The following is a 25,921-nucleotide window of genomic DNA, read 5'->3' on the forward strand; positions in this document are numbered from 1 at the left end:
TGTCCATATTTGACCCAAACATGGGTCGAAACAACCCAAAAAATTTTAGTGTGCTGTTTTTAAGTTTTATTTTAACTCCAAGTCTGTTTTGAAAATATTATAGTAGTAGTTCAAAGTTTTGCTTGTCACATGGATATGGTACAATAGCATCTGTTTCACATGTTGGCCAAGATCATGCCCAAAGAGAGCATGCCTATAGTGCTCAGGTGCTCTGTGTGCTTTCAGCAGATATTTCTCACAGATGTTAAAACTAGTCCACACACCCCAGTACTTCTTTCAACTAGATTCCAACTGGAGTGTGTAATCACAAGCGTTACCTCAATATAGCCATTCCTCAGCATGAGGCATCACGGCTCAGACACCCTGACCGACTGTGCGCTAAATACCTCGCTCAAGCATTCCAGCTTCATTTAAGCCCATTGATTTTCTTTAGCGCTCTTTGTTTTTTTTCTTCATGGCCCAGTTGTATTTGTGCTTTTGAATACTGTCCCTCGGAGGGAGGCTTGTTTATGTGATGTGGGATGGATTTGATTGTTTTCGGCCCCCCGGGGACTGGAGGACTTGGATGAGATCTGTAGAGCTGGCTCGGCCATCCACAGCTTTTGCTCCGGATCGGTTTTAAGGCATAATCCTTCATTTCAGCGGCACCACTTTACTTTGATAAATTCAGGGATGGAGCTTTGATAACGTTTTCACAAACTGCCATGAAAGACCTGCTGTGTTTTAGATCGAGAAAACGGTTGTAAACATATCTTAAGCGTCTGGTGACAGGACATTTTCTAAAAAGGCGAGCCTTTGTGCGGCAGAAAATTGCATGGACAGAGTAATCAAGGAACGGAGGTCTCACGGGGATGGTATATTAATGAAATTGAGGATTTTGTAGAATTTAAGGATAATCTAAATCCTGGAAATGTATTCTGTGCACATTCATGTTCAGTTTCGTTTAAGTCTCAACTTTGTTGAATTTCTCATAACATTTCTTCAGGGAAATAAAAATTAAAACCAAAAATGATTCAGCTGTTGACTCATAGTAAGATTATAAGAAATGAATTTGTATATCTTAACTCATTTAGCTTTGGAAGAATATGTTGAGAAATGTTTGAGTTCATATTGACCTTGGTATCCTGGCAAATCTGAGCTTGAGTTTGAGATCTTTTCTGATTCCCTAGATAAACAAGAGGAGAAAACTATGGTACTTCTTTCAGAAGAAACATCTGAGAAGCAGGAGTAATTGCTATCTTGGCGAAACAACTGCGATATTACAGGGATGTCATTTGTCATTGTTCTTTCCTGGTATGCAGACGAGACGCAACCACCTTCTGATTGTCTGACGCTCTAAATCATCTGTGACCTGTTTTGTTCCCCTCACCTTCTGAACACTGGTTGATCTGCGTCTGAAGCACAGGAACAGCAGGGGTTTATGGAATTTCACATGGATCTACAGAGCAAACAAGAGAACTGAAAGCGATAGCCTCAGTGCATACACATGTCTGATGTAGCTCTCTTTGAGTTGTCTGATGGTTTCGGTTCTACAACGTGAAGATAATGAAGTGTGCAGTGAATCAAGGCCTGCAGGCTGCTTACTGAAACATGCATGACTTTGCCATAATCTCAAATCCACTTTCATACACAAATCCATATTTTATGTTGAATATAAAGGTTGGGTGTTTTTTTTGTGATGCCTGTTGGATCTCAAAGGGTTGTAGTAACAAAAAGCTGTAATAAAAATCCATTATAAGACAAAGATGTTATAGGCCTACATGGTGTAATTTTACAAATTGAATCATCTCAATCGTCAAGAATATAGAAATACCACATTGTTTTCAGCATTGGATATTTATATAGTTTTCAACATTTAAGCAATATTTAAAATTTGAGCTGTTTTGAAGAACCAGTTATCATCTTTGGCTTTTCTGCATGTTATGCAGCTTTAAAAGTTTGTTTAAATTATCATATTTGTCCTACATTTTCTAACATATGTACTATTCTTTATGATGTTGTACACTACATGGCAACAAAAGCCAGTTACAGCACTTTACTAAACGCCTGTTTTAATGCAGAAGTTTATTGTGTATAAGTTGCAATTGATTTGTTGTGTTTTGATATACAACCTGGGTTTATATTGATTTATTGGTAGCACTTTATTTTACAGTCATGTTCCCCGTATACATACTATGTATTCATTATAGCAATTACAATAATTGGGTTACAACTTGGTACTAACCCTGAACCTACACCTACACCTAACACTAACCCCTGTAGTTACCTTATATTACCAGTACTTTCCTGGGAAAGTACCCTTTAAGTACACTGTAAATGCACGTACTGTAAAATAAAGTGTAACCAATTTATTTTCATACAAATTGTGTTACTCCATTATACAGAGCCCCTAAAGGGACATGGTGATGGAAAAAAGGAATATTTTGCGTTCGCATTCAAAACGTTTCTTGGAGTACACACAATTTTTGTGAGGTAAAGCAGTTTCTCTGGGAATGCGAAACTTTCAAAAGTTTTTGTTGGGAACACAAATAATTTGCGAGAATGCAAAACCATCAAAATAAAAATTTTCCCTCTCATTATATATTTTTCCAATCACCTTGTCCCTTTAGGGGCTCCGTACCATCACTACTGAATTTAACATTTATTTTATTTTATATTACAGTCAAATTTGACCCAAGAATCAGGGATAGTTTACCCAAAAATGAAATTCTGACATAATTTATTCACCCTCAAGTTGTTCCAAACCTGTATAAATGTCTTTGTTCTGCTGAACACAAAGGAAGATATTTTGATGAATGTTTGTAACCAAACAGTTGATGGACCCCATTGACTTCCATGGTATTTTCTTCCATACTATAGAAGTCAATGGGACCCATCAACTGTCTGGTTACAAACATTCTTCAAAATATCTTCCTTTGTGTTCAGCTGAACAAAGACATTTATACAGGTTTGGAACAACTTGAGGGTGAGTAAATTATGACAGAATTTTCATTTTTGGGGTGAACTATCCCTTTAAGTAAAAAAAAAACTTCTGTGATTGTATGTTTGTAGCCCGGATAGTGAAAAGCAAGCAGTGGTGTGAGATGTCCCCATGTTCAGAGGGCGAGATCTGCGGACTGATCTTCAATCGCTCCGGATGGACCTGCACCAAGGGCGGCGGCCGCATTAAAACCGTCACGGTGAGACACGTTCTAAATATCTGTAACATTTCATTTATTCACTTAGTTGAAGCAATGTTGCATCATAAACACCACCTGTGTTTCAGCTCATTGGATAACACGTTCTAATGACTTTCATTAACCGACATTATTTCTTTATATAATGCTCAAGAGATCATTAGTTAATATGCATTCAGATAGATTAGAAACATCATTAGACATCTTACATAATTATTCATAATATATGTTTATATTTTAATGTATTGTAGTTCAGCTACTGATCTGTTAAGCAGTAAATAATGTTTGCTCATTACGTATAAATGAATGTTATTTTGTAAGGGTTGATGTAGAGTCAGCCTATCATTATTGCAAAATAAACACTTACGGAGTGATCTGGACCACAGGGCGATGTGTAGGGGGGGTCTTGTATGACCCTGGACAGGTTTATTTTGTGATAATTACTACGTAACTGTACGATATTTCATGTAAACATACACTTGAGTTGGAATTATTTTATTATGTGAGAAGACACCTCAGTGATTTGAGTGATTACTGGGACAACAGTCAATTATAGTTTAATGGTTCTTACGGTAAAATATTTGATAGCGGAATGCGCCGATTGACCAATTAGAATAAAGTATTTCAGTGTGGAGTGTAATTAAAAGTACTACACTGAATGCAAAGCCAGTGCAAAGCATTTTTATCATTGCTCAGATATTTTACTTTTAGTATAATAGAATGACTTTTATTTACACTTTGTGTGAATAGTATCAATAACTAGTTGTATTTACTGTAAACAAGATGCTGTTCTTCTATTTATACCTGCAAACAGTATTTACCATCCTTTACACTATATACAGTAGTGGGAAAAAGTGATGTCCGGAGGGGACATTTGTTTTTTATGACCCTACAAGTTCGATTAAACCATCAAAATGTGAGGCAAACTACAGCTTTTTCTTTTATCTTTACTGGTTTTATGTTACTATACAAAAAACAGAATGCATAGAAAAACAAAAAGATCACAGGAAAAAGCATATACAGTACATTGACTACAACATAATCAATTATTAATATTTTGTTGGTTTTCTCATGTTTTTGCATGTGTTTATCATTTATTTGTATGGCAGCCTGGCCAAATGTTTGCACAATTTGGCATATTTTAATTGCGTTGGTTATCACAAATATACTACGCAATATGCCTACAAAATTTAAACACATTTTTGATATTTAAATAAAGGGTGAAGATGTCGTGTGTTCAGTTTTGGCCACTACTGTATATATATATGTGTGACCCTGGATCACAAAACCGGTCACATGTCGCACGGATATATTTGTGGCAATAGCCAACAATACATTGTATGGCTCAAAATTATCGATTTTTCTTTTATGCCAAAAATCATTAGGATATTAAGTAAAGATCATGATCCATGAAGATATTTAGTACATTTCTTACCATAAATATATAAAACATTTATTTTTGTGAGTGAATGCAGCACTATCGCGAACATAGATGGACAACTTTAAAGGCGATTTTCTAAATTTTTCGATTTTTTTTTGCATCCTCAGATTCCAGATTTTCAAATAGTTCGATCTCGGCCAAATGTTGTCATATCCTAACAAACCACACATCAATGGAAAACTTATTTATTCAGCTTTCAGATGTATACATCTCAATTAAAAAAAATTTACCCATGTGACTGGTTTTGTGGTCCAGGGTCACATATACCATTCAAAAGTTTAGTGCCAGTAAGATTTCATTTGCAAAGAAATTAATACTTTTATTCAGCAAGGGCGCATTAAATTGATCAAATGCATTTATACATTTAGACAGTAAAGACATTTATTATGTTACAAAAGATTTCCATTTCACATAAATGCTGTTGGAACTATTTATTCATTAGTGAATCCTGAAAAGAATGGATCATGGTTTCCACAAAAATATTAAGCAGCACAACTGTTTTCAACATTGATAATAGTAAGAAATGTTTCTTGAGCATCAAATCAGCATATTAGAATGATTTCTGAAGGATCATGGGACACTGAAGACAGGAATAATGATGCTGAAAATTCAGCTTTGATCACAGGAATAAATTACATTATAAAATATACTGTATTAAAAATATTTCACAGTATTGCTGTTTTTAATGTGTTTTTAATCAAATAATTGCAGAATTGGTGAGCAGAAGAGATTTATTTCAAAAACATCACATCTTACCTTGTGGTATGTCCTGTCCCTTGGACATAACTGTACACTATTAGCATTTGTGTATATTTCTTTAACAACAACTATTTATTTTGCCATAAATTTGCCTATATCAGTTGAGCAAATTGTCACATTTGTATTTTGTGCATTCAGCATCAATTGAGATTCAAATTGGGGTGCAGTCTCAGGAAAGTTTTTTAAAATTCAGCTCGACAGTCTCCTACTTGTGTGAGTGGCTGTACATGAGATGGATTGGGCTCTGTGGAGTGATTCGTTGTTTGTAATGTGTTGCGTACATCACAGGCATAAGTGCTGAGCTCAGGGGGTGTTTGGGCTGTGCTGACCCTGCAGGCTCCTGCCCCATAATGTCTTGAGTCATTCTGTTTTTTTGAGTTGCTTTGCACAAAATGACAAGGAGCAATTATGCTGAATTAGAGGGTGTTTTCGTAAAAGAAAAAGGCATATAGTGGGAAGTGAGGCTGCATATGAAACAGCCTCAGTGCAGTTCTGCTCGGGTTAGAGGGCTTGCGCCATTCGGGCAGAATAGCTGAAATCATTCATGTGTTACTGAGGGTGTGAGTATTCACGGGCTGTCTTCATATTTACGGCTTTATTTGCAAAGTTTGATGCGTGCCTGTGCTTTTTGTGTGTTTGCATGTTCATTTAAAGTAAACATGAATTCAGAATTGACCTTGTTTACTTCTTGATGCATGTTCTTGATCTTATTGTGCGTAATTATTTAGTGCACGTTATTCCAAATATACCAAATATTGATATACTATCAAATATAGTAACTTGCGCCACCCATTTTAACACCCACTTTTCACAATCCAATCATTCCTGATTCATAAAATCAAGTCCTTTCCCACATTTTTATTTCTGTAGAATATCTTGTTTCACTTAGAAGTTTATCAGGTTTAAGTTGATTTTAAGATTATCTTATTTTTTCTCTGGTATCTCAATTCTTTCTATCTCTCTCTTTTTCTCACTATTTCTCTGGGCAACTTCCAAATAGCATTTTTGCACATTTGAAGGGCACTGCAGAAGGGAGACACTCTTAGTGGGCTCTTCTACAGGGCCGTTAGCGAAGTGCACATGCAAATGAAGTCATTTTGTCATTTATGATCGCATGATAATGGCGCAATTCATTTTAAAACCTGAGCTAATTTAATAAATAACCTGCTATTTTTTATCACTCAAGGCTTAAATGTACGGTGGCCACGAGAGCTCAATGTGCTGCAACCGAGGAAGACACATGTAAACAGAAAAAAGTACCAGCAAATTAAGAACACATATTTTCAGAAATCAAATTAAGAAAGCAAATTAAGAAAACATCAATTTAACAACAAATGTGCTGCAAATACTCACAATGCAACCAAATACTCACAATGAACATATGTTCAGGATGTAAAAAAAAAAAAACAACAACTCACCTTTCATGTCATCGCACGAATACAACGCACAGCCCTGATGAGTAGACATTGAACAATAAGCATACTATCAGCCAGGTTCATCACTTGTTGGGGTCCACTTGAAACACTTCTGTCCTATTTGCAGCACGGTTCTGTATTTGGTTGCGTTGTGAGTATTTTGCAGTGTGTTTCTGTATTTGGTTGCGTTGTGAGTATTTTGCAGTGTGTTTCTGTATTTGGTTGCGTTGTGAGTATTTTGCAGTGTGTTTCTGTATTTGGTTGCGTTGTGAGTATTTTGCAGTGTGTTTCTGTATTTGGTTGCGTTGTGAGTATTTTGCAGTGTGTTTCTGTATTTGGTTGTGTTGTATTTGCAGCGCGTTTCTGTTTTTGGTTGCGTTGTGAGTATTTGCAGCACATTTCTGAATTTGGTTGTGAGTATTTTGCAGCATGTTTCTGTATTTGGTTGCGTTGTGAGTATTTGCAGGGCATTTCTGTATTTGGTTGTGAGTATTTTGCAGCGTGTTTCTGTATTTGGTTATGTTGTGAGTATTTGCTGTGCGTTTCTGTATTTGGTTGTGAGTATTTTGCAGCTTGTTTCTGTATTTGGTTGCGTTGTGAGTATTTGCAGGGCATTTCTGTATTTGGTTGCGTTGTGAGTATTTGTAGCGCGTTTCTGTATTTGGTTGTGAGTATTTTGCAGCTTGTTTCTGTATTTGGTTGCGTTGTGAGTATTTGTAGCGCGTTTCTGTATTTGGTTGTGAGTATTTGCAGTGCGTTTCAGTATTTGGTTGCGTTGTGAGTATTTGCAGTGTGTTTCAGTATTTGGTTGGGTTGTGAGTATTTTGCAGCGTGTTTCTGTATTTGGTTGTGTTGAGTATTTGCAGTGTGTTTCTGTATTTGGTTGTGTTGAGTATTTGCAGCACATTTCTGTATTTGGTTGCATTGTGAGTATTTTGCAGTATTTGGTTGCGTTGTGAGTATTTTGCAGTGTTTCTTTATTTGGTTGTGTTGTGAGTATTTTGCAGTGTTTCTGTATTTGGTTGTGTTGTGAGTATTTTGCAGCTTTGATTTGCTACAACTGTAGGTATCATTGTTGCTGCAATGTTATCAAAGATTCTTAATAAGCGGCAGTAATGTATGTCTTTGTGTTGTTTTTCAATAGCCACCTATGAGACTCACTTGAAGCGCCTTGGAAACGAGTTAGGCGTAGTGATGCTCACTTTTGAGTGGAATTCACCTCTCTTGTTCTGACCCTCCTTCTTGTGTGTCTGTCTACTCGCTAGTACAGCATTGGTTAGTGTGTGTATGCCGTTGTGTAGCGCATGTGTGTGTGTGTATGTGCCTGCAGCCTTGTGTCTCTCAGCCTGGGGCAGCTGCCGCAGATTTCATGCCCCTGTTTCTTGCACCATATAATCTAGCCTGACAGCAGAGAGGAGTTTGCATGGGAGTTGTTTACTTATATGAGTGTGTATTGAGTTGAAATGTGCCTGTGTGTGAACAGATTTTTGCGTCTGTGCATGATTATGGATAAGTGTCCATTTGTGGGTGATTGCGATTAGGGTGTGTGTGTGTGTGTGTGTCCGTGTGAGAGCATGTATATCCTTTCAAAATTACTCTTTTTATGGTGGACTGAATGCTACTGTGTTACAGTGTCAGCAGAGGCAGTTTTCAGCAGATTTGTGACAGCTATTCTTAGAAAGATATTGATATGCTTCTGGAAAAGTGTTATGGCCTTTATTGTGAGGTCTAGCAGGAAATTAGCAAGATAATATGAGTACCCAGTGAAGCAGGTGGTTCATAAATCAGTGGACCTGGAATAAAGAAGGTTGTAATTCCTGTATGTTGCAGTTGCTGACCCATATGGGTTTTTCAATGGCTGATTGTGATATCTATAAAGTAGGGTAGTACGTATAATGTTCATAATACATTTACTGGACTGAAGAAACTTAGGTTTACTTGATTATCCATACATGGATACATTTGTTCATCTCTCAATCATAATACGTTTTGCCCCCACAACGAAAACTACATAGCTTTGATCATAAAACAAAGCATTTAAATATCTTAATAAGACATATTATTGGGAGATATAGAGTATCAATGATGTTTATATGCATTTTTTGCAAGTAATGTTCTAAATATTTCATCTTAAGTTTTAGCCTTATAGATACAGTATCAGCAACCTCTGGATAAAACGGAGGTATTTTTTTCCCTTGTCGAGTATGAACTCCATGTTCTTACTTTATCATGCTATATGAGCCATAAAAGCCTGATGTATCAAATATAATACAAAACATAAAAAAGTATGTGCATTTGTTTTTTTTTTTTGTTTTTTTTTTTGCCTAAAGGCTCAATAAACTGTTTCATCGCAAAATATTAAATTTGCACGACCATTAATCAGTTTACATGATTTATCAGACCTTACATGATTAATAATGGCAAAAGATATATACATATTTGCTAGAGTTAAATGCACATAAGATTTACTCAAAATGCACACACTGGTCCTTGTCACAAAATCAATCTTCTATAGTGTGGTCAGGACCATGACACAAAGATGAGGGGTCCTGTATCACCCTAAAGGTTTTTTTGTGCTAATGCCTGACTGACTGTTGATTAACACTTATTACATGACTGCTTACCACATTAAGTTTTATTATTTTATTATGCAAGATGAAAAAGACCACAGAGTGGTTTGAGAAAAATTAAACTAGCACAGCTATGTTAGTTCACCCAAAAATGAAAAAAAGGTTATCAATTACTCACCCTCATGTCATTCCAAGCTAAGTAAGACTTTTGTTCATCTTCGAAACACAAATGAAGATCTTTTTGATTAAATCTGAGAGCTTTCTGTCCCTCCATTGACAGCTACACAACTGACACTTTGCGTTTCAAAAAGTTCATAAAGAGATTACAAAACTAATCAATATGAATTGAGTGGTTTAGTCCAAATTTCTGAAGAGAATATATCACTTTATATGATGAACAGATTGAATTTAGGCTTTCATTCACATATAAACATTGATCAGCGAACATGAACAATGTGAGGGTGAGTAAATTATGTTTTTGGGTGAACTAGCCCTTTAACTTAATAGCAACTAGTCATAAATCCAGTCTGCTCATACGTGTATGTCACAGATTGCAGTGGGACTGCATTTGTGCATGTTGCAATTTGCAACAACATTGGATTGCATTTGTGTTACAGAATTGCTGTATTCATATTATGCAAAGATGACTGAATAGCAAATGCATCATGGGGTGGGGAATCAACAGAAACAGACGGTCCACAAGCACAGAGTGGTTATTCGTAGGCTCGATTCCAGAAAACGTGTGCAAATGGAGTGTGTTTATGTGTGCATACGTATGCTGTCTTTCTGCTGTAGCATGCACACACCTGCAACTTTCCTATATTCAGCCCCCCCAGCGTGCAGGGGATTCAGACAGAGCCAGGTTCTGACCCGCTAATGGAGTTAGCATATGCAGCATGCTGAATCCCTGCCAGACATTAATACAGATCACTCACGAGGGCCCCTAAACACGCCGGCCATTTGTCTTCACTAGTGAACTGCTGAAAGGTTCAAATTTGCCATAGTCTCAGGAGCCCACTGCTTTGGCATGTTATGCACTGTGGAGATATTCACAGAGATGGATATGAATAGGAAACAAAGAGGACGAGAGTGCGAATGGGTCCTGTTTTCTGGGGAGAAGGGCTTGAGAGTGGGTGGGCGGCATGTGAACTCTGTCCGCTCACAAACCACTGAGTCATGCTGTCATGTCATTTATAGTCCCTGTGAAAACATAACGCTCTTGCGGGAACAAGGATCGGTCATTATATGTGCTTACCTGATGTTTTCTCAACATGTGGCTTTCTCTGTCTGCTTTTATTTAGCTTCTCTGCAGGAGTGCAGATTTGATAGATAACATGAAATCAAAATTAAAGTCACCTTGAAAGCAAAATGTACTATTTTTCAGTGTTCATTGTAAATTATTTATCTGTGCACTTTTTTTTCTTTTCTTTTTTTAAATTCATGTGTCCTTGTAATCTTTCATTATAATAACTTCCCCTCCCTCATGCAGTGTCATCTCTTCTCTTCTCTTCTCTGATGACAACCTGTCACTCACATGAGATCACACCAATTGGCAAACCACAGCAATCCAATGATCCAATCAATTCCCAGTGGGTAAAATCAAGTCCTGCCCTACATTTTTCTTGTTCAAGGAGCCGTTTCTGTCTGTCTGTCTGTCTGTCTGTCTGTCTGTCTGTCTATCATTCTGTCATTTAAACCTTCAAACTTCAGGCTTTTTAAAGGCTTTTTGCATGAAATGAGACGTTCTCAATTCAGTTTTTAATGAAGCACAACCCTGCTGTGCAAACATGGAATTAGGAGTAAAATGCATGTTAGAATAACCGAGTTTCGTAATTTTTTTGTGTGTGCAAAATTCAGTTTCTTAGCTCATCCTAGGCTGTTGTTGCCTTAGGCGTGTTCACTGGGGCATTATTTTCCTGTTCTTTTATCCATTTTATTATTCTAGGTTCTGTAATTCTGCTTTTAACCATTTGTATTATTACAAGCTATACAATTATATAGAAACAAACATATTTTAGTCAAACACCAAAAAGAAGTTGAATTCCCCTCCAAATCGCAACCTGTTTAAACCAAAGCTACTCCCTTGCTTCTCTGTCTGTGATTTTTTTTTTTTTTTTTTTTTTTTTACGTTGTGTCTTTCTCTGTCTTAATCTCTGCCTCCCCTCGGTTTCTTCTGGGTAATGGCATTGCTCTGTCACTGCACAGTCATCAGCACCGAGAGAAAGGATGAAGGAGACGTATAGAGGGAGGGAAAGAGCGACGGAGCGGTGCGGAGGAATGAGGCGATTGTTTTCAGCCAGCCGTTGTAGGGGCCGTCTCGGTGAGATCGGCTGCGACAGGGTCAGAGCAAACACAGCGTCTCATCCACGAGCCGTCTCCCTCGCTCCGCCTGCTCGCTTTCCACTCACGCCTGCACTGTTAGAGGCCACTAAATATCTGACACACTGGAGAATTGGCAATCCTTTGAGATTCTGTACCCTTTTCAACCCCTCCCCTCTTCTTTTTATTGAATACATTTATGGAGCCGAGCGCGTGGCGCAGCGGGTCGCCTGATTTGATTCTTCTTCGCCTCATCCGTAGGGAGGAGGGCATCCAAATTCAGCTCCGTGGGTCCTCAAAGGGGCCTGTGTGACACAGCGGTGTGTGCCTTTATTCATAATTGAGTGAAATACATTAGTCGAGTGCCAGCGTGGGATGTTTTTTTGTAATTGAAGTGGCAAGGTGTTAGCAAAAAAGAAAACACCCTTTCTCTCAGAAGAGTGACGCTAGGAAATCTATCTAACTTGTTATCCGCTGTCGCAGGCTGTGGATTTATAAAGCATGTAACCAAACAATATTGGTTACCAGTGATTTCTAATTTGAGAAAAATAGATTCATACAGATTTTAAATGATACAAGGTTTATTAAATATGACACAATTTTAGCAGCGTATGTACATTATTGGATGAACTATCCTTTTAATAAAACCCTACAACAGAATATTATTTCTTGGGAAGCAAGATATTTTGACTTGTTTGTATTTGTAATATAATATTGTCTTACTGCACTGGCATATTTTTTCACTTGTCAAAAAAACACATTGAAAAATCTTCCAGTGTTGGAGAAGATCAAATGCATTGATAAAAAGGCTTTGAGTGTCAAATATAGGCCCTAAATTTTTTCACTGTTGCTTTCTGCAAATATTTACATTCTTGTCAAGTAACACATTTAGTAAAATAAATCATATAAATTGTATATTTTAGGACAACAAGTGTACGCCTACGATGTCAAAACAGGTTTGATTGAAAAGCCCTGAGCACATCCATGCAAGTCTCATTATGTATTTGGTGCTCAAGAGATCGTTACGAGTAATTGCCTTATCAAAGCTTGCCTCTAATCAATATCAAAATGTTTCCGTTTATTTCAGAGCACAGAGAATGAGCGCGGCACAACACTGGCAATTACATCTAAATGTGCCATTTCTGTTTGGGTCGACAGATACAGATTGCCTTGTTAAGGTTTGAGTGAATTAAGCAAGCGTTCTGTTCTTTTGAGTTTTCTTAGCATGCATCATTCTTGATTTCAAAAACTCTCCTCCCTCACCACCTCTCCCTCTTAAAACGATTCCTTTATGTTTTTGGCCTCTTCTCTTTCCCGTCAGAAGCCCCTCTCAGCCAGCCGCCTCGTCACTTAAACCACGTTTAGGCCATTTTCCATCTGAAGGATTGCCAGGGTTTCTTTGAACTATGGTTTTTGCATCCCACATGCAGCGCTTCACATTTCCCAGAGGAATATTTCGGAGATGTTTGCTGCGGGTCTATCAGGCCATGATCAGAGGACGTCTAATATCGTCCTTCTCAAAGGCCCCCGCTACTGTTTTGGATTTATTTGAAGACATAGCCTATTAGCATACCGAGACTAGAGTGTTAGTTCTTCTACTACAGGATAACCAACAGGATGAAAAATTCATTTGAAACATCTTCCAAAAGAAGGTGCTTTCAATAATGCATTTGAAGTGATTGAAACGGCGATGCCTCAAAGAATTTGAATGCCAAGAGATGATCATATGCAGCTGGGATTAAACTATATCTCTAAACGACCCTCTTTACCAGTTCATATATTCGTCTGTTAATTTATTAATTTCTTTATTCATTTTATTAACTCTCTTTGTCATGGGAGCCCTGCATCGAGCAGAGAACAAAAGCATAGCATTAAAAAAAAGAGAGAGAGAGAAATGCTCTCCCTCCATTGTGACCTGCTCTCCCACAGGCGGCTTGAAAAGCACATATCGCACCAGGGAATCTAGCCTCCTTTTGAAATTCATTTCATTGAGATGCTTGATAAAGCCTGAAAAATGTCTCCTAACTATTGGCTGACTGGAGTTTAGCAGTCATTTTCAAAGGCTACTCTATCAATATACGCTATATTACCCATCAGGTTCGTCCCTGCAGTTTGCCAGTGATTTATAATTGCCTTAATTGCTCCACTCACAGCCACTGGAGGAGATTAATCAAACCTTAAATTCAAAATCCAGTCGAGGCCAGTCGGAGGAACGGCCCTCGCCGCCTCCCGCAAAGGGCACGTATCGCTTTTACTGCTGCTACTGTGGAATGGAGACTAACACGAGTGTGTTAATGCACGTCTCCCACGGTTACAAAATCACTAATCCCTGCCTAAACCGCATGAGGTTGAACGGCCACACTCTTCCAAATGCTTTCCATAGGCCTGCTTCACACATCATGAAAATAAGCATCAGTGCATGCATTTTGAATAGTATGTTTGTAAATTAACAATGAATCCCTAGTATTAAAACTAAATGGGAAGAAGAGTTAGCTACTGACATTGACGATGAAACATGGGAAGCCATTTGGTCTAATGCTAAAAAAAATCCATTTGTACACGAATAAGAGAAATACAATTAAAAATCATTCATAGACTCCATATTTCCCCTAACTGCAGGCATTTTTTCAACTCCTCTTTATCGCCTTGTGTTTAAAATGTAAAATTGAAAGAGGTACTTTAACACATTGTCTGTGGTCATGTAACAGACTGCAAAGGTATTGGTTTCTGGTGCTAGGGGAGATGGAAAAGATCTTTAATATTCAGTTAGATTTTGACCCAGTCTCACTGTTGTTGGGTATACCTAATAGATGCATTACTTCGTCTGCTAATAAGAAATTGTATAATATTCTATCCTTTGCTGCCAGGAAAAATATTTTACTTAATTGGATCAGTGATAAATCCTACATCCCTTAAAGGATGGCACAAGATCATTTTTGAGTTGATTCCCCTGGAGCGCCTTACCTATGCGTTACATGGAAAAACAGGCCAGTTTTACAAAGTCTGGACCCCATATCTGGACGCTTTGGAACCTTGTCTTCGCCATATTATATTACAAGGAACAATGTAACTGTGTAACTTTCTGGACATTTGACCTTATTTTTTTTGTCATCCTCTTCATCTTTTGGAAATGTTATTTTATACATGTTATACATTATATAATGTTGTTGTTATTTTTCTTTTCACAAATCTGCCTTATTATAGTATGGTCCTGTTTTATATAAAAATCTGAGTGTTTTTTTGGGGGGGGGGGGTTGATTTCTTGTTATATTTGTATCTTAAGAAAAATTAAATAAACATAATTATAAAAAAAAAAAAATGAATCCCTAGATTAATAAAGGCAATGAAGAAATTCTCATTGTTTGTTCATGATATGAATTAACTGGTACAAATTAGACCTTATTGTAAAGTGTCACCACATAAACAATTTTACATCACAAAATGCTAATCTGATATTCTAAATATTTGTAAAAAAAAAAAAAAAAAAAAAAATCATCATTAATTCATCCACATATCATTTCAAACCTGTATACTTTCTTTCTTCTGTAGAAGACATATTGAAAAATGTCTTGGGTTATTTGTCCATAAAATGAAAGATGGGCCAGTTTACTCTTTCAGAGTAAATACAGAGAGTATCTCTTTCGGAGAGTAAATAGTGTTGCTGTTAATAATATTGTCTCTGTTAAGCACTTTTTACCTCCTGCAACGTGAACACCTGGAGCAGTAGCATCATTTGCGCTAATGATAGCTAATCCGCTCAATTAGCAAAGTACACATTTGTAATCTGGGCCTCTCTGCTAGCAGGCAAGTTTGCATACTCTTCATCTTCCTCTTGCAGACTAATGCCCTACGACATTCACAGTACTGTGGCAGCACACAATCCCCTGTGGTAACATGCTAACAGAGGAGCTGTTTCATCCGATTGTTTGCAGGCGCAAGAAATGGCTTATTCTTTCCACATGTCCCTCTCCCTCTGTCTCTTACTCAGTCTCGTTCTGCCTCTTTCCGTCATTACCACATGAGACCGCATTCACCTATTTAGCCCATTAATTAGCATGAACAGTTAATAGTGCTTCCCACAATCGCTGCCTCAGCAGTTTTTTCTCAGAGTTGGTGTCACCAAATCAATATCAAGTCGAGCATAAAGCACTGGAGGAACTCAGTCGTAAGAAGCAGGACTGTGCGGTCATGGCTGCTTCTCGCAATGATTTTTCTGTTAGAAGCAAGCCATCCCTGCACCAAAATATGCATAACACCATGTGAATTTTTTTTCTGTACTTTATGATTGTACGATATATGACACCAGTAAGATCAGATTTGGGTAACAACTGAACACTGACGGGGCGTTTTACATCATCAAAAGAGTGCAACAGTCGGGTTTCAGAAGTAAAAATCCTATCATTTTCTTCTTGCAGGAGCTGATTTTGAACAAAAATGTATAAACCTTTAAAGACAGACCTACTGTGACTGACGAGGTTGTTATCGGATGGCTTATGCGTTTGTTCTGTCAGTCCGTATTATTTCAACTTATTTTTTAAAGAATTCCTGTTGAAATCTGCATTACCTATGATTCCTCTGAGAAATCTCTACCAATCAGAGAATCGCGACACTCAAACTCTTGAGCACCCGCCCACTCCCATGAAGCACAGTGAATGATGTAATTGAGTCCGTTTCCTTACTCTATCAAACTTCTTAAATAGTTGCATGCATAATATGCAATAATAACTCAAAATTATCAAAAAAAATTTTTTTTTAAAATATATCAAAAATAATTATCTTTAAATCAATAGTTTTGTATTTCTCCAGTTTTATTTTATATAATTCGCAATACTGCATAGGACTGTAATTCTTTCCCTCATTAAAGCCGTGGTAACACTTTATTTTACAGCGTCCTTGTTACATGTACTTAGTAATAAGAAGACTCGTGCGCTGTTTTCAGCGCTCACAGAAAGTTATTTTAATGTGATTTTAAACCATTCATGCACTGTTGTCTGTGCTGTTTCTGTGCTCTGTTAAAATAGCCTTGTAAACACAGTTGGTTAAAACGCATGTGCAACAGTATATTGGATCCGTGCAGCTCTTAAAGTGACAGCATCCTGATATTGCTGCTGCTGTCTCTATTATAACATTAACAACAAACAACAAAAGACAAAGAAACTTCACTTGCTGTTCTTGACTGTATAACTTATGTAACTTTGTGTGTAATGTATACTGTACATTGTATTCATAAAGTGCAGTGTTATTTTACTTTTGATTACTGTTGCTATACCTGAATACCTGAAAATCTTAAAACACTGTTTATTTCAATCGTATCTTTGTTCAGTTGTATTTATTTGTGTGATTGCTAATTTTTTATTTGTTCTTTAATTACTAAGTGTTTACTTGTCTTTAATAATGCTTGAAATGTATATTAATTAGACTAGTTGCTTTTGCTATGGTATCTTCCTTGTGTAAGTGTTCTTTAGCCTGTTGGTTCAAGGTTTTTATTTTTTTTTTTTTATATTTTACCTTATTGGAATCAAAATTAGGAATCGATAAGAATCGGAATCGATAAAATTCAGATGATACCCAACCATAGTCGGCATATATAATTACAGTGTGACAAGGGCACCTTAAAAGAAAGGGTAACAAGAAAGTCATGAAGTTTACAGTCTTTTTGTCTGATGTTTCACCTCGTAGCTGGTCGTTTTGGTTCAAGGCTTATAATTGTTAAATAAAGACTTTTTTTTAAATCCCAATGGGAAAAATACTTCCAGAAAAAGTGGTTGGGCACTGTTGTACACTGTTGTGTCATCATTAACATGCTAATGATAAATTACAATTACAACGCACAGCTAAATTACAATTTGTTGGCTCACGCTGGCTGAAAGAAGGATTTTGAGGTCATTTTTAGTACAATTGTAATAATGAGAACTCTAATGAACATTGTATTTATCTTGCTTATCTTGTAGACAAGTTCTTCATTTGACACTGGAGGACTGTTGCTCAAACTTCATCTGAGGCTAAGATTCGTTGCCAAAGCAATTAACCCGCTGTCGATCATGTCACACCAGGCAATCAAAGATAATTCCCAAAGTTTGTCTCAGACAGCAAAGCTGTGGCAGAAAATCATATACAGTAGTGTGCACTGAGCTTACGTGATAACACTCTCAGAATTCTCCTCACATCTCGAGGTGAAGGAAGAATGTGTCTAGGATCTTGAAGAACAGAAATTGGAAAAAATCAAATCAAAAAAGCTTGCAGCCAGTTGCAGGATTTTCTTGTTTGCTTTTGCTGTTCTTGTTGTTTTCATTTAACAATGCAACATGAGTGCTTAGCATTTAGATGACATGTTTGAGGAGAGGTGCAGCAGATCAGATGCACTGCGTGAAGGGTTTCACAGATAGCGCCAGGCTTCCAGGGCAGAGAGGCATACGGGCAGGCGGGCACTGGAAAAACCAGCTCTACCCATAGAATCACGGGCACTGTCAACACCATTGTGAATGACTCGGTGACGAGCCAATCAGCACGGGTGCCAACGAACAGCTTAGAGTGCCTTCTGCATGCCAATGAATGTAGCGGCTCCAAGAGCCATGAGCTTGCCAATGAGGGACTCGAAGTCTTGAGGGGTTAAGAGGTTTTTATAAACATTGAATGAGCAAGTGGAAAGTTGGAAGTTTCTTCAACTTGATCTGAGAGTAAAGACTTCAAAAAAGCCCTGTGAAGTGCAGAATACAGTGCTGGCTAATTTGAGGTGCTTTCAGAGCATAAACCAGACAGCAGAGGACTTGTATTACCACCATTAGCAGGGTTGAGAGTGTGGCAGACAGTCTGGCAGTGTTGGAGAGCAACTAACTAAAATCACTTCTAACTTGGCCTTATCTTTCAGTGGAAATTATGTATATGGATGAGTGGATGTATATGGATGAGTGGATGGGTGGATGGGTGGGTGGATGGATGGGTGCTCATTGTCAAGCGACAACCTTCCTGTCTCTCTCTGGAACACAGAAGTGACTTAAACAGCAATTTGCTCTGCTAGAGACAGGCTCCAAAAGAGAGTCAATCCCATAAACCCCCATGTTAAAATGTCCAACATTACAGCAGAAAAACAATGTGTACAGCCTGTTACAAAAAGTGATTTTGGTCTATATAGCAAATTTTTCCCTTCATGACAACAGTGGGGTGATTTTAAAGTTCTGCATAATTAAGGGCATCGCCACTTGAGTGACAGGTGGGTTGCCACCGCTGTCACTACCATCCGTTTGTCTGCTGTCTGTTAGCCGTCACCTCAGCTAATCCCCCCAAAAAACAAAAAAACTCGGTTAACCGGGAGTGATGTGCAATGATGCGCTGCCAAGATGGAGATGGCCGGCTCCGCCCACTTTGGGCTTCAAAAATGCTCTTCAGAAACATATACGGGTGACTTCACGGATAATACATCCATATTTTTTTTACAGTCTATGGTCATTGTCAGGATAGAAATTTCAAAAGCTAAATTTCAGAAAGCTAAGTGGTAAATATTAACATTTTGACATTGCTACTTATCATGAAGGACAACTTGACTTTTGTTATTTTTATTTTATTTTTAGGAAAGTGTTGCAACACTGTGGATAAATTCTCAAAAAAAGATGGTTTCAATATAATCTCAAAACACAAGCCACTGGTCAGATTCAGCTAAATGAATTATAACACAAAAAATAAAAATATCGTTATTTTTTTTAAATGAACCAATGACATTTAAAATACCCTTATGGAAAATAACTTTTTTTTAAATGGTAGGAAAATCACAATGTGCACATTTGAACAGCATCTTCTTTCTCTGAACTTTGATTTTGGCAGTATTTTTCTACAATCTTTTAGTTTTAGTTTAGTGTTTGACATTGATAATTTTATCATTTAATTTAAATGCATTACACTTAAATTCTTAATAACTTTTTTGGCAGGCAACTTGTGAAACTTATAACCTGGAAAACAATTATAAACAAATAAAAAACGTATTTAGGTTCATATTATTTAAAGGGATACTTCACCGTTTAGCATTAAGCTTTGTATCAGTAGAAACCCGGTAGTATTTTTGAATGACCGTGCTTCCCTCCCTCATGTCCCCCTGAGACGAGAGATTTCTGTATTGTGTGTCTGGAAAAAAATCGTCATTTTGCGTCATCGGAGGCTTTTTTGGCCAGAGGCTAGAGACTACAGCCAGTAGTAGGAGCTAGTTCTGCATGTTTTCAACCCGCCCATAGGGGGTGGGATCTCACGATAAACCGGCGTCTTTTCAGTTTCGAGTCAACTAGTAGCCTAGTTGTATCATTTCTTCCGATACTGTCCTCTGTAACTGGTAGGCCTCGTAGGGCAGCGAAGCAAGTGCATTCTGGGAGTTGTTCTCTTTCATCCACATGAGCCAAAAATACTGGCTTTTCTGGCTTTTCTCTGTCTAGAAGGCACCAACTTCTAAAATAATTTCACATTTCTACTACATAAATGACCCAATTTAAATACATATTCATCTTTCCAGTGGTGAAATATCCCTTAAATAAATGGTTGTTATGGAATGATACCTTTTATATGGAGTTTCTTGACCATTTTAACCATTTTGAGAATCACCCTTACACAGTTTTTCATGTTATTTGGTAGAATTTTAATGATGAAACATTTCTGACATTTATAAATTGATATCTTAAGTAGAGATAACGCAGTCTAGTGAAATATCTGACCTCTATTTTCTTTCTCTTTTTTTAATAGCCTCTGCCCAAGGAGCCATCCTAAAGGACTTGAGATTGCTGTGAGGAGGTGAGTGGTGCTTCAGTAAGATTATCTCTTATTTGCTTTTCCTTAGTAAGCCATCATTGTCTCTGAATCTAATATGCGATGACGGAGGTCGTCTAGCGAGCAGGTCCGAAGCAGAACAGCGACAAAACGTGGCGAACGACAAGAGCGCTATCACAGCGTTTGCTTTAAAGCAACATGACAGATACAGAGCAGAGGTACAGAGGTGGAATAAGGCAGAGCAGAAATCGAGTGGAAATCTTATCATTTATCCAGCCAATTGTGCCCCGGCGGCGTTGATGAAGTTGTGTTAAGAGTGACGCACCTGATCAGCAGAAGGGCTAAAGCAGGATTAGAGGGCAGCTGGGGGCGCCGGTTTTGCCGCGGATCGGGAGATGAAGGGAGAAGATGATGTCGCAGGACGTGAGCTGAAACCCAAAATCCCTTGCGCTCTGCCTCAGTAGCGATTGCAGATGGCCTGATGGTAGCAAAGAAGGAGATACGGTTATATTTAACAAGATATATTTACATGCCAGCTGTTGTTTGTCTTTCCGTCATGCTTCAAGCGATTCCCATCGAGTGTACATGGCTTGGGAAAGACTAGTTTTGCTGTGCGGGAGGATAATATGAGGACAGAAATTTGCATAAATGTATGTTAATCCTTGAGGCAATTAGCACCTGTCAGTTTCTGAGCAATAGCTTTCCAGTCTTTCCATTACATTGCAAAATAAAATGCTGAATATTGTTCTGTTATAATAATAAAGTAATTTAACACCAGTTTTTCTGTATTGAAAAGTGTCCTTTGGGAAACAATACCTTTTCACGCCAGTGTTATTCCGACAGTCAAAACTTTTAACAAAAGCACTTTGTTAAAAAGCTAGTCATATGAGAAGAGTTTTTATTGAAAAGCTCCATTATAAAAGGGTCCAGAGTGAGCACTTAAGGAACATCTCAGAGGGAAGCTGTTGTGTAAGACTTCTAGGGCGGATTGTAGGCTTTGTGGACTCAACGGTGGTTCTAGGAAATGAAATTCTCTATGGCCATTCTAGACCATTTCCAACATAGTGCGTCTTCCTCTCTCAAGAGAGCGCCACATGTATCACAAGGCAATCTCGAGTAGATGGAGAAACAGCAAAGAGAGAGCACCATAAATATTTACATGGAGAGGAACTGGAATGGACAAAATTGTGTTCTGATTATGGCTATTACATTGGCGTGCATAAAAAATGTATCTGGGTAATGTGGGAGAATGTCTGATTTATAAATGAATTATAAATTCTGGGGATTGTTAGTTAAACCGCAATGAACTGATCTGATCTTTTTTTCTCTAACTCTGGGATTCCCAAACTTACTGCCATAAAAAAGTGAGATAATTGCATAATTGTTTTCAATTCACCTATTTAGATGGAAACACTGAAAGCCTGATGGTTGCCTTGACAACCTGTTACCTTTACAATTATTATTTTTGGAAAACATTTTGGCATTTCAATGTCTTTTATAAAATGTTAGAGTTAATATAATTTATGCTCTATTCTGGAACTGGAACATTTCTTTTGCTGAAACTGTAGAACAGGGGTTTTCAAAGTGTGGGGCGCGCCTCCCCAGGGGGGCGCCAGAGCATGCCAGGGGAGGCGTGGAGAGTGGTAAAAAATTATAGCCTAGTAATTAGTTTAAATTAATAAATAAAAAAAAGTTAAATTGTTATTATTCTGAAAATAAGGCCTCGTTTACACTGCAGGTCTTGATGCTCAATTTACCGTCCGTTTACACGTTCTTTCAACTGTATCCGATTTGTGTTCGGATTGTTCTGTATCCATGTGTTTACACTTGCCATACTATCTGAAACATCGCACATGCTTAAAGGGTTAAATTCTCTTGCACAGATGGACGAACGCGAAATATGCTTGATGCTAGCTCGGCGATAAAGGCCTATGCAAAGTTCGCCAAACGTCACCATTATTATGAGCCGGAGGAGGACGAAAAGTGCCATCATTGCAGCCTGCACATATGCTTCAGTTATTGTGTGCAAGAGAGATCTCAGGACTGGTGGGAGCATATTGTGTTTAAATATTAGCTTTAATGAGTAGCAGTGGGTCCAAAATTTTAGGATGAGCAAGCCAACCTTTGAACCAACGTTTGTCCTCATTCCTCTCCTACGACAACACAGCGTTTTGTCGGGCCATCCGTCCCTTTGCAGATGTGCGTCGGGGTTTTTGTGGAGAAATTTACTAATCCAAAAACTTACAAACACCTCAAAAGCTTGCAATGACTTCAGTCATTAACATGCTTTTGACTTTAGAATGCTGTTCCAAATATTTAATAATTCCTTTAGAAGGATGTAGTAACACCTGAGTAATTACTATCCAAAACCTTACAAAAACCTCAATGACTTCAGTCGATATTATGGAGTTATCATGCTTTTCACTTTAGAATACTGTTCCAAATAGTAAGGATTTGGATTTGGTAATACTTGAGTCATTACTGGTGGGTTCCCATGATCTTCACTTTAGAATTAATTATACATTATGCATTACTCTCATTAATTATGAACTGTATAGTTCTTTGTAGTCCTTTGGGAGGTGTGAAAAAATAGTAGTATTAGCTAATAGTGAACTACCGCATTCAAGTGAGCACCATTGCCTTCTAATTCGAGTTTCTTGTTAGTTAATATACTCTTTAAAACAAAGGTTCAAAAGGGGGCTTTTCACAGAGATGTCATAGAAGAACCACCTTTCAGTGAACAGTTCTTAAAAGAAAAAACAAATTCTTAGTGTGAAGAACATTTTAATAATCTATAGAACCTTTTTCCGCTGTAAAGAAACTTGTGTAAGGGGAAGGTTCAATGGATGTTAAAGGTTCCTTACGGAATCATAGATGCCAATAAAGAACCTTTAGTAGTTACTAGAATTTTAATATTGCGTTACTCATTTGTTCCAGTGTAGTTATTCATTAATGATGGAACAGTATTCTAAAGTGTTACCGAAAGATTAATTATGAACGTTGATTAAAATAGAGCTGAGGACTGTACTAAAGCATGATTGTATTTAAAATAAGTGAATATCTTAGCAGGACAGCAGCTCGGAGGAAACAATGCTGATTACCGCACAGGCAATGTTATTTACATATTCAATTTTAATTCTCCAAATGTGAATTAACACTCAGACAGACAACGGGTGGCATAATTATTTCCCTTTAAAAAAAAAAAACTGCCACACGATGTGCGCAGCCACATTGAAAGGCCTGTGTGTAACAAAATAATCATTTTGCTAAGGCTTTCTCGCTAAAGAACACGGGCATTCACCCTCTGCCATTTACATTTTTCAAAAAGCATGTGCCTTTCAAAGCAGATGCTCTTCAGAATGCTGTCATATAAAAATCATCATTCACTAAGTAAACACAAACAAAAGAGCCACACAAGATCAACAAACATGAAAAGACGAGGCAGGAGAAGGTAATGCATGTCGTTTTTTCTTGCCTTTGATCATGCCCCAAAATGCATTTCCCTAATGTCCTCGTCGATGCTTTTCTCTTTGTGTGCGCACAGGTTTGCTGACATTCACAGGAGCGACGCCAAACAGGAATCATCCATCAGCCCCCACACATTTGTGTCCACCCTCTCATCTCGGAGCTAAAGATATCAGCTGCCCAAATCCACATCACCCTCAAACAGGAAATGGAACCCGTGCACCATCAGTCAAGCATCTCTACTGTTACTTGCAGGTCATCGAGTCCCAGCAGCCACCATCATCTCACAGCAGGGGACGTGCAACCTTTCTTAGTGAAACCTTGACATAATTCAACTGTTTCTGTTTTGATCTTGAGATACATTGGTTAGGAGAACATTTCACTCGCTTTCCAGTTAAGCAGACAGAGAAGACTGTTCGCGCAAGATTATATAAGTTCCTTGTGAACAGTTCGCGAGGGTGTTGCTTAAGAACGATCTCGATGGACTCCAACTGCGTCTTCAGAGCGAGGACATGTCATCGACAAAAGGCCAAGGATGTGCAGAGACCTTTAAATATACACCAGATATCACCTCTGTGTAAAGGGATAACGTGTTTTCCTTTCAAATAGAGAATTGAGAAAAGCGGACAAAGCAGCAAATGACTGATGTATCCTGTAGATTTGACCTCACGTGGTTTGAACATATGGATTGTGTGCTGTTGAGCTCTGTCTGCGAATGGCAATGCACTGATGCCGTCAACTCTAATCATTGGTGATTTAAAGATTAGCAAACAATGTGTGGATGTCATCTGTCCCTTCCTCTCTGGGGCGTCTCTTTCACTCTCTGCTTTAAATGTCTGTCTCTAATGGATATATCGTTTCTATCAATACTTTATTTTGACTGTAAATTGACACTTGCAATGGGATGTTGACCTAGATAGGAAATAAAGGGTGTGTCCATGTAAATGTGCACAACGCTTTGAGGAGTCTCTCCATGGGCCACGCTGATTCGCTGCTTAAAGTCAACATGAGGTCATAATGCATCGTTTTGAGTTATTATTAAATATTTCTGGTCTTATTGGTTGTCTTATTATATAGTGCATCCTTGCTGAATAAAAGTATTCATTTAAACATAACATAAATGCGTAAAAACTTATGTTAAATGCTTTGCAAATGCTGATTCATGTTTTCAAAAAGGCAAAATTGACCTACTTAGTATATAGACATTGGTCTCATTGTGCAAAACTCATTGGTGCATGTTAATCCTACTTTGGTTGACGTCACCAAGTCCACTTACACCTCATCTAACAGGTGCCAGTGGCATTTTAGGTGTTGACTAATCCTGCTCGACTGACTGCTAAATTTTAACCATCAGTTGAATTGCAGTGGCTAAAACCTACATTATTTCCTGTATTTTAAATACATGGTAGAACTTAAACAGTGCTGTCTCATGTTGATTTCAAGTAAGTGAAAGATGCGTCTTTGTGTTTTGCTCTTTGTTTCCTCTAAAGCAGTCGGCTTTTCACAAAGCACACAGATCTATTCTCAAATCGGTTCTCCACATGACCAGTGAAGAAGATCAATCCATATGATGAACGTAACTGGTTTCATGTTTCAGAGAAAATAACCACTGTCCCGGAAGATGAAAGAGTAAAAGAATATGGTCACTTTCAGTGAACAGTAGTAATTCATCAGTCTCACGAGCTAGGCCCGGCTCTCTCAGTTGTGAATTTTAATGGTGTTTTTATGGTTCCTAATAAAGTCTGTTATGCTTCTGGCAAATATGCAGAGCACGACATCGCTCGCTTCCAATTACTGAGAAACTCAAGGAGATTCAGTGTTCATTCGTTATGGCGTATAGTTATTTAGGAATAGCAGGACTATCTCTCTTTCTCTTTCCCTCTCATGAAATCTCTCTACCAGTGTATGTGGAGTGGAGTGACTGATTTCTCCTCCTCCCTCAAAGTGTTCCGTAATCACTCTTGTCCAGATCCATTCCAGGTTTTCTATTCTGAGTCCTCGCTCGCTCCCCACTCACTCACTGGTGTTGTG

General features: G+C 37.9%; 1 protein-coding gene and 1 long non-coding RNA gene across 3 annotated transcripts in view; one reads left to right on the forward strand and one right to left on the reverse strand.

Annotated features, from left to right (window-relative positions):
* On the reverse strand, window positions 1-24,038 carry LOC309513389. Its single transcript, XR_014211433.1, has 3 exons — window positions 23,901-24,038; window positions 20,751-20,903; window positions 1-1,438 (listed from the first exon to the last, which is right to left on the reverse strand). It is a non-coding gene; the product is annotated as an uncharacterized lncRNA (long non-coding RNA).
* Window positions 1-24,835, forward strand: part of tafa5l (TAFA chemokine like family member 5, like) — a 44,818-nt gene extending 19,983 nt beyond the window's left edge. For both annotated transcript variants that reach the window (XM_082189188.1, XM_082189189.1), the window contains exons 3-5: window positions 3,052-3,179; window positions 20,402-20,449; window positions 23,970-24,835. In XM_082189188.1, coding sequence (XP_082045314.1) covers window positions 3,052-3,179; window positions 20,402-20,425 — 152 coding nt within the window. In that variant the 3' untranslated portion in view covers window positions 20,426-20,449; window positions 23,970-24,835. The remainder of the gene's footprint in view (window positions 1-3,051; window positions 3,180-20,401; window positions 20,450-23,969) is intronic.
* Window positions 24,836-25,921: the final 1,086 nt, after the last annotated feature.

The sequence above is a fragment of the Leuciscus leuciscus genome (assembly GCF_965113295.1).
Source record: "Leuciscus leuciscus genome assembly, chromosome: 13".
Taxonomy (NCBI): domain Eukaryota; kingdom Metazoa; phylum Chordata; class Actinopteri; order Cypriniformes; family Leuciscidae; genus Leuciscus; species Leuciscus leuciscus.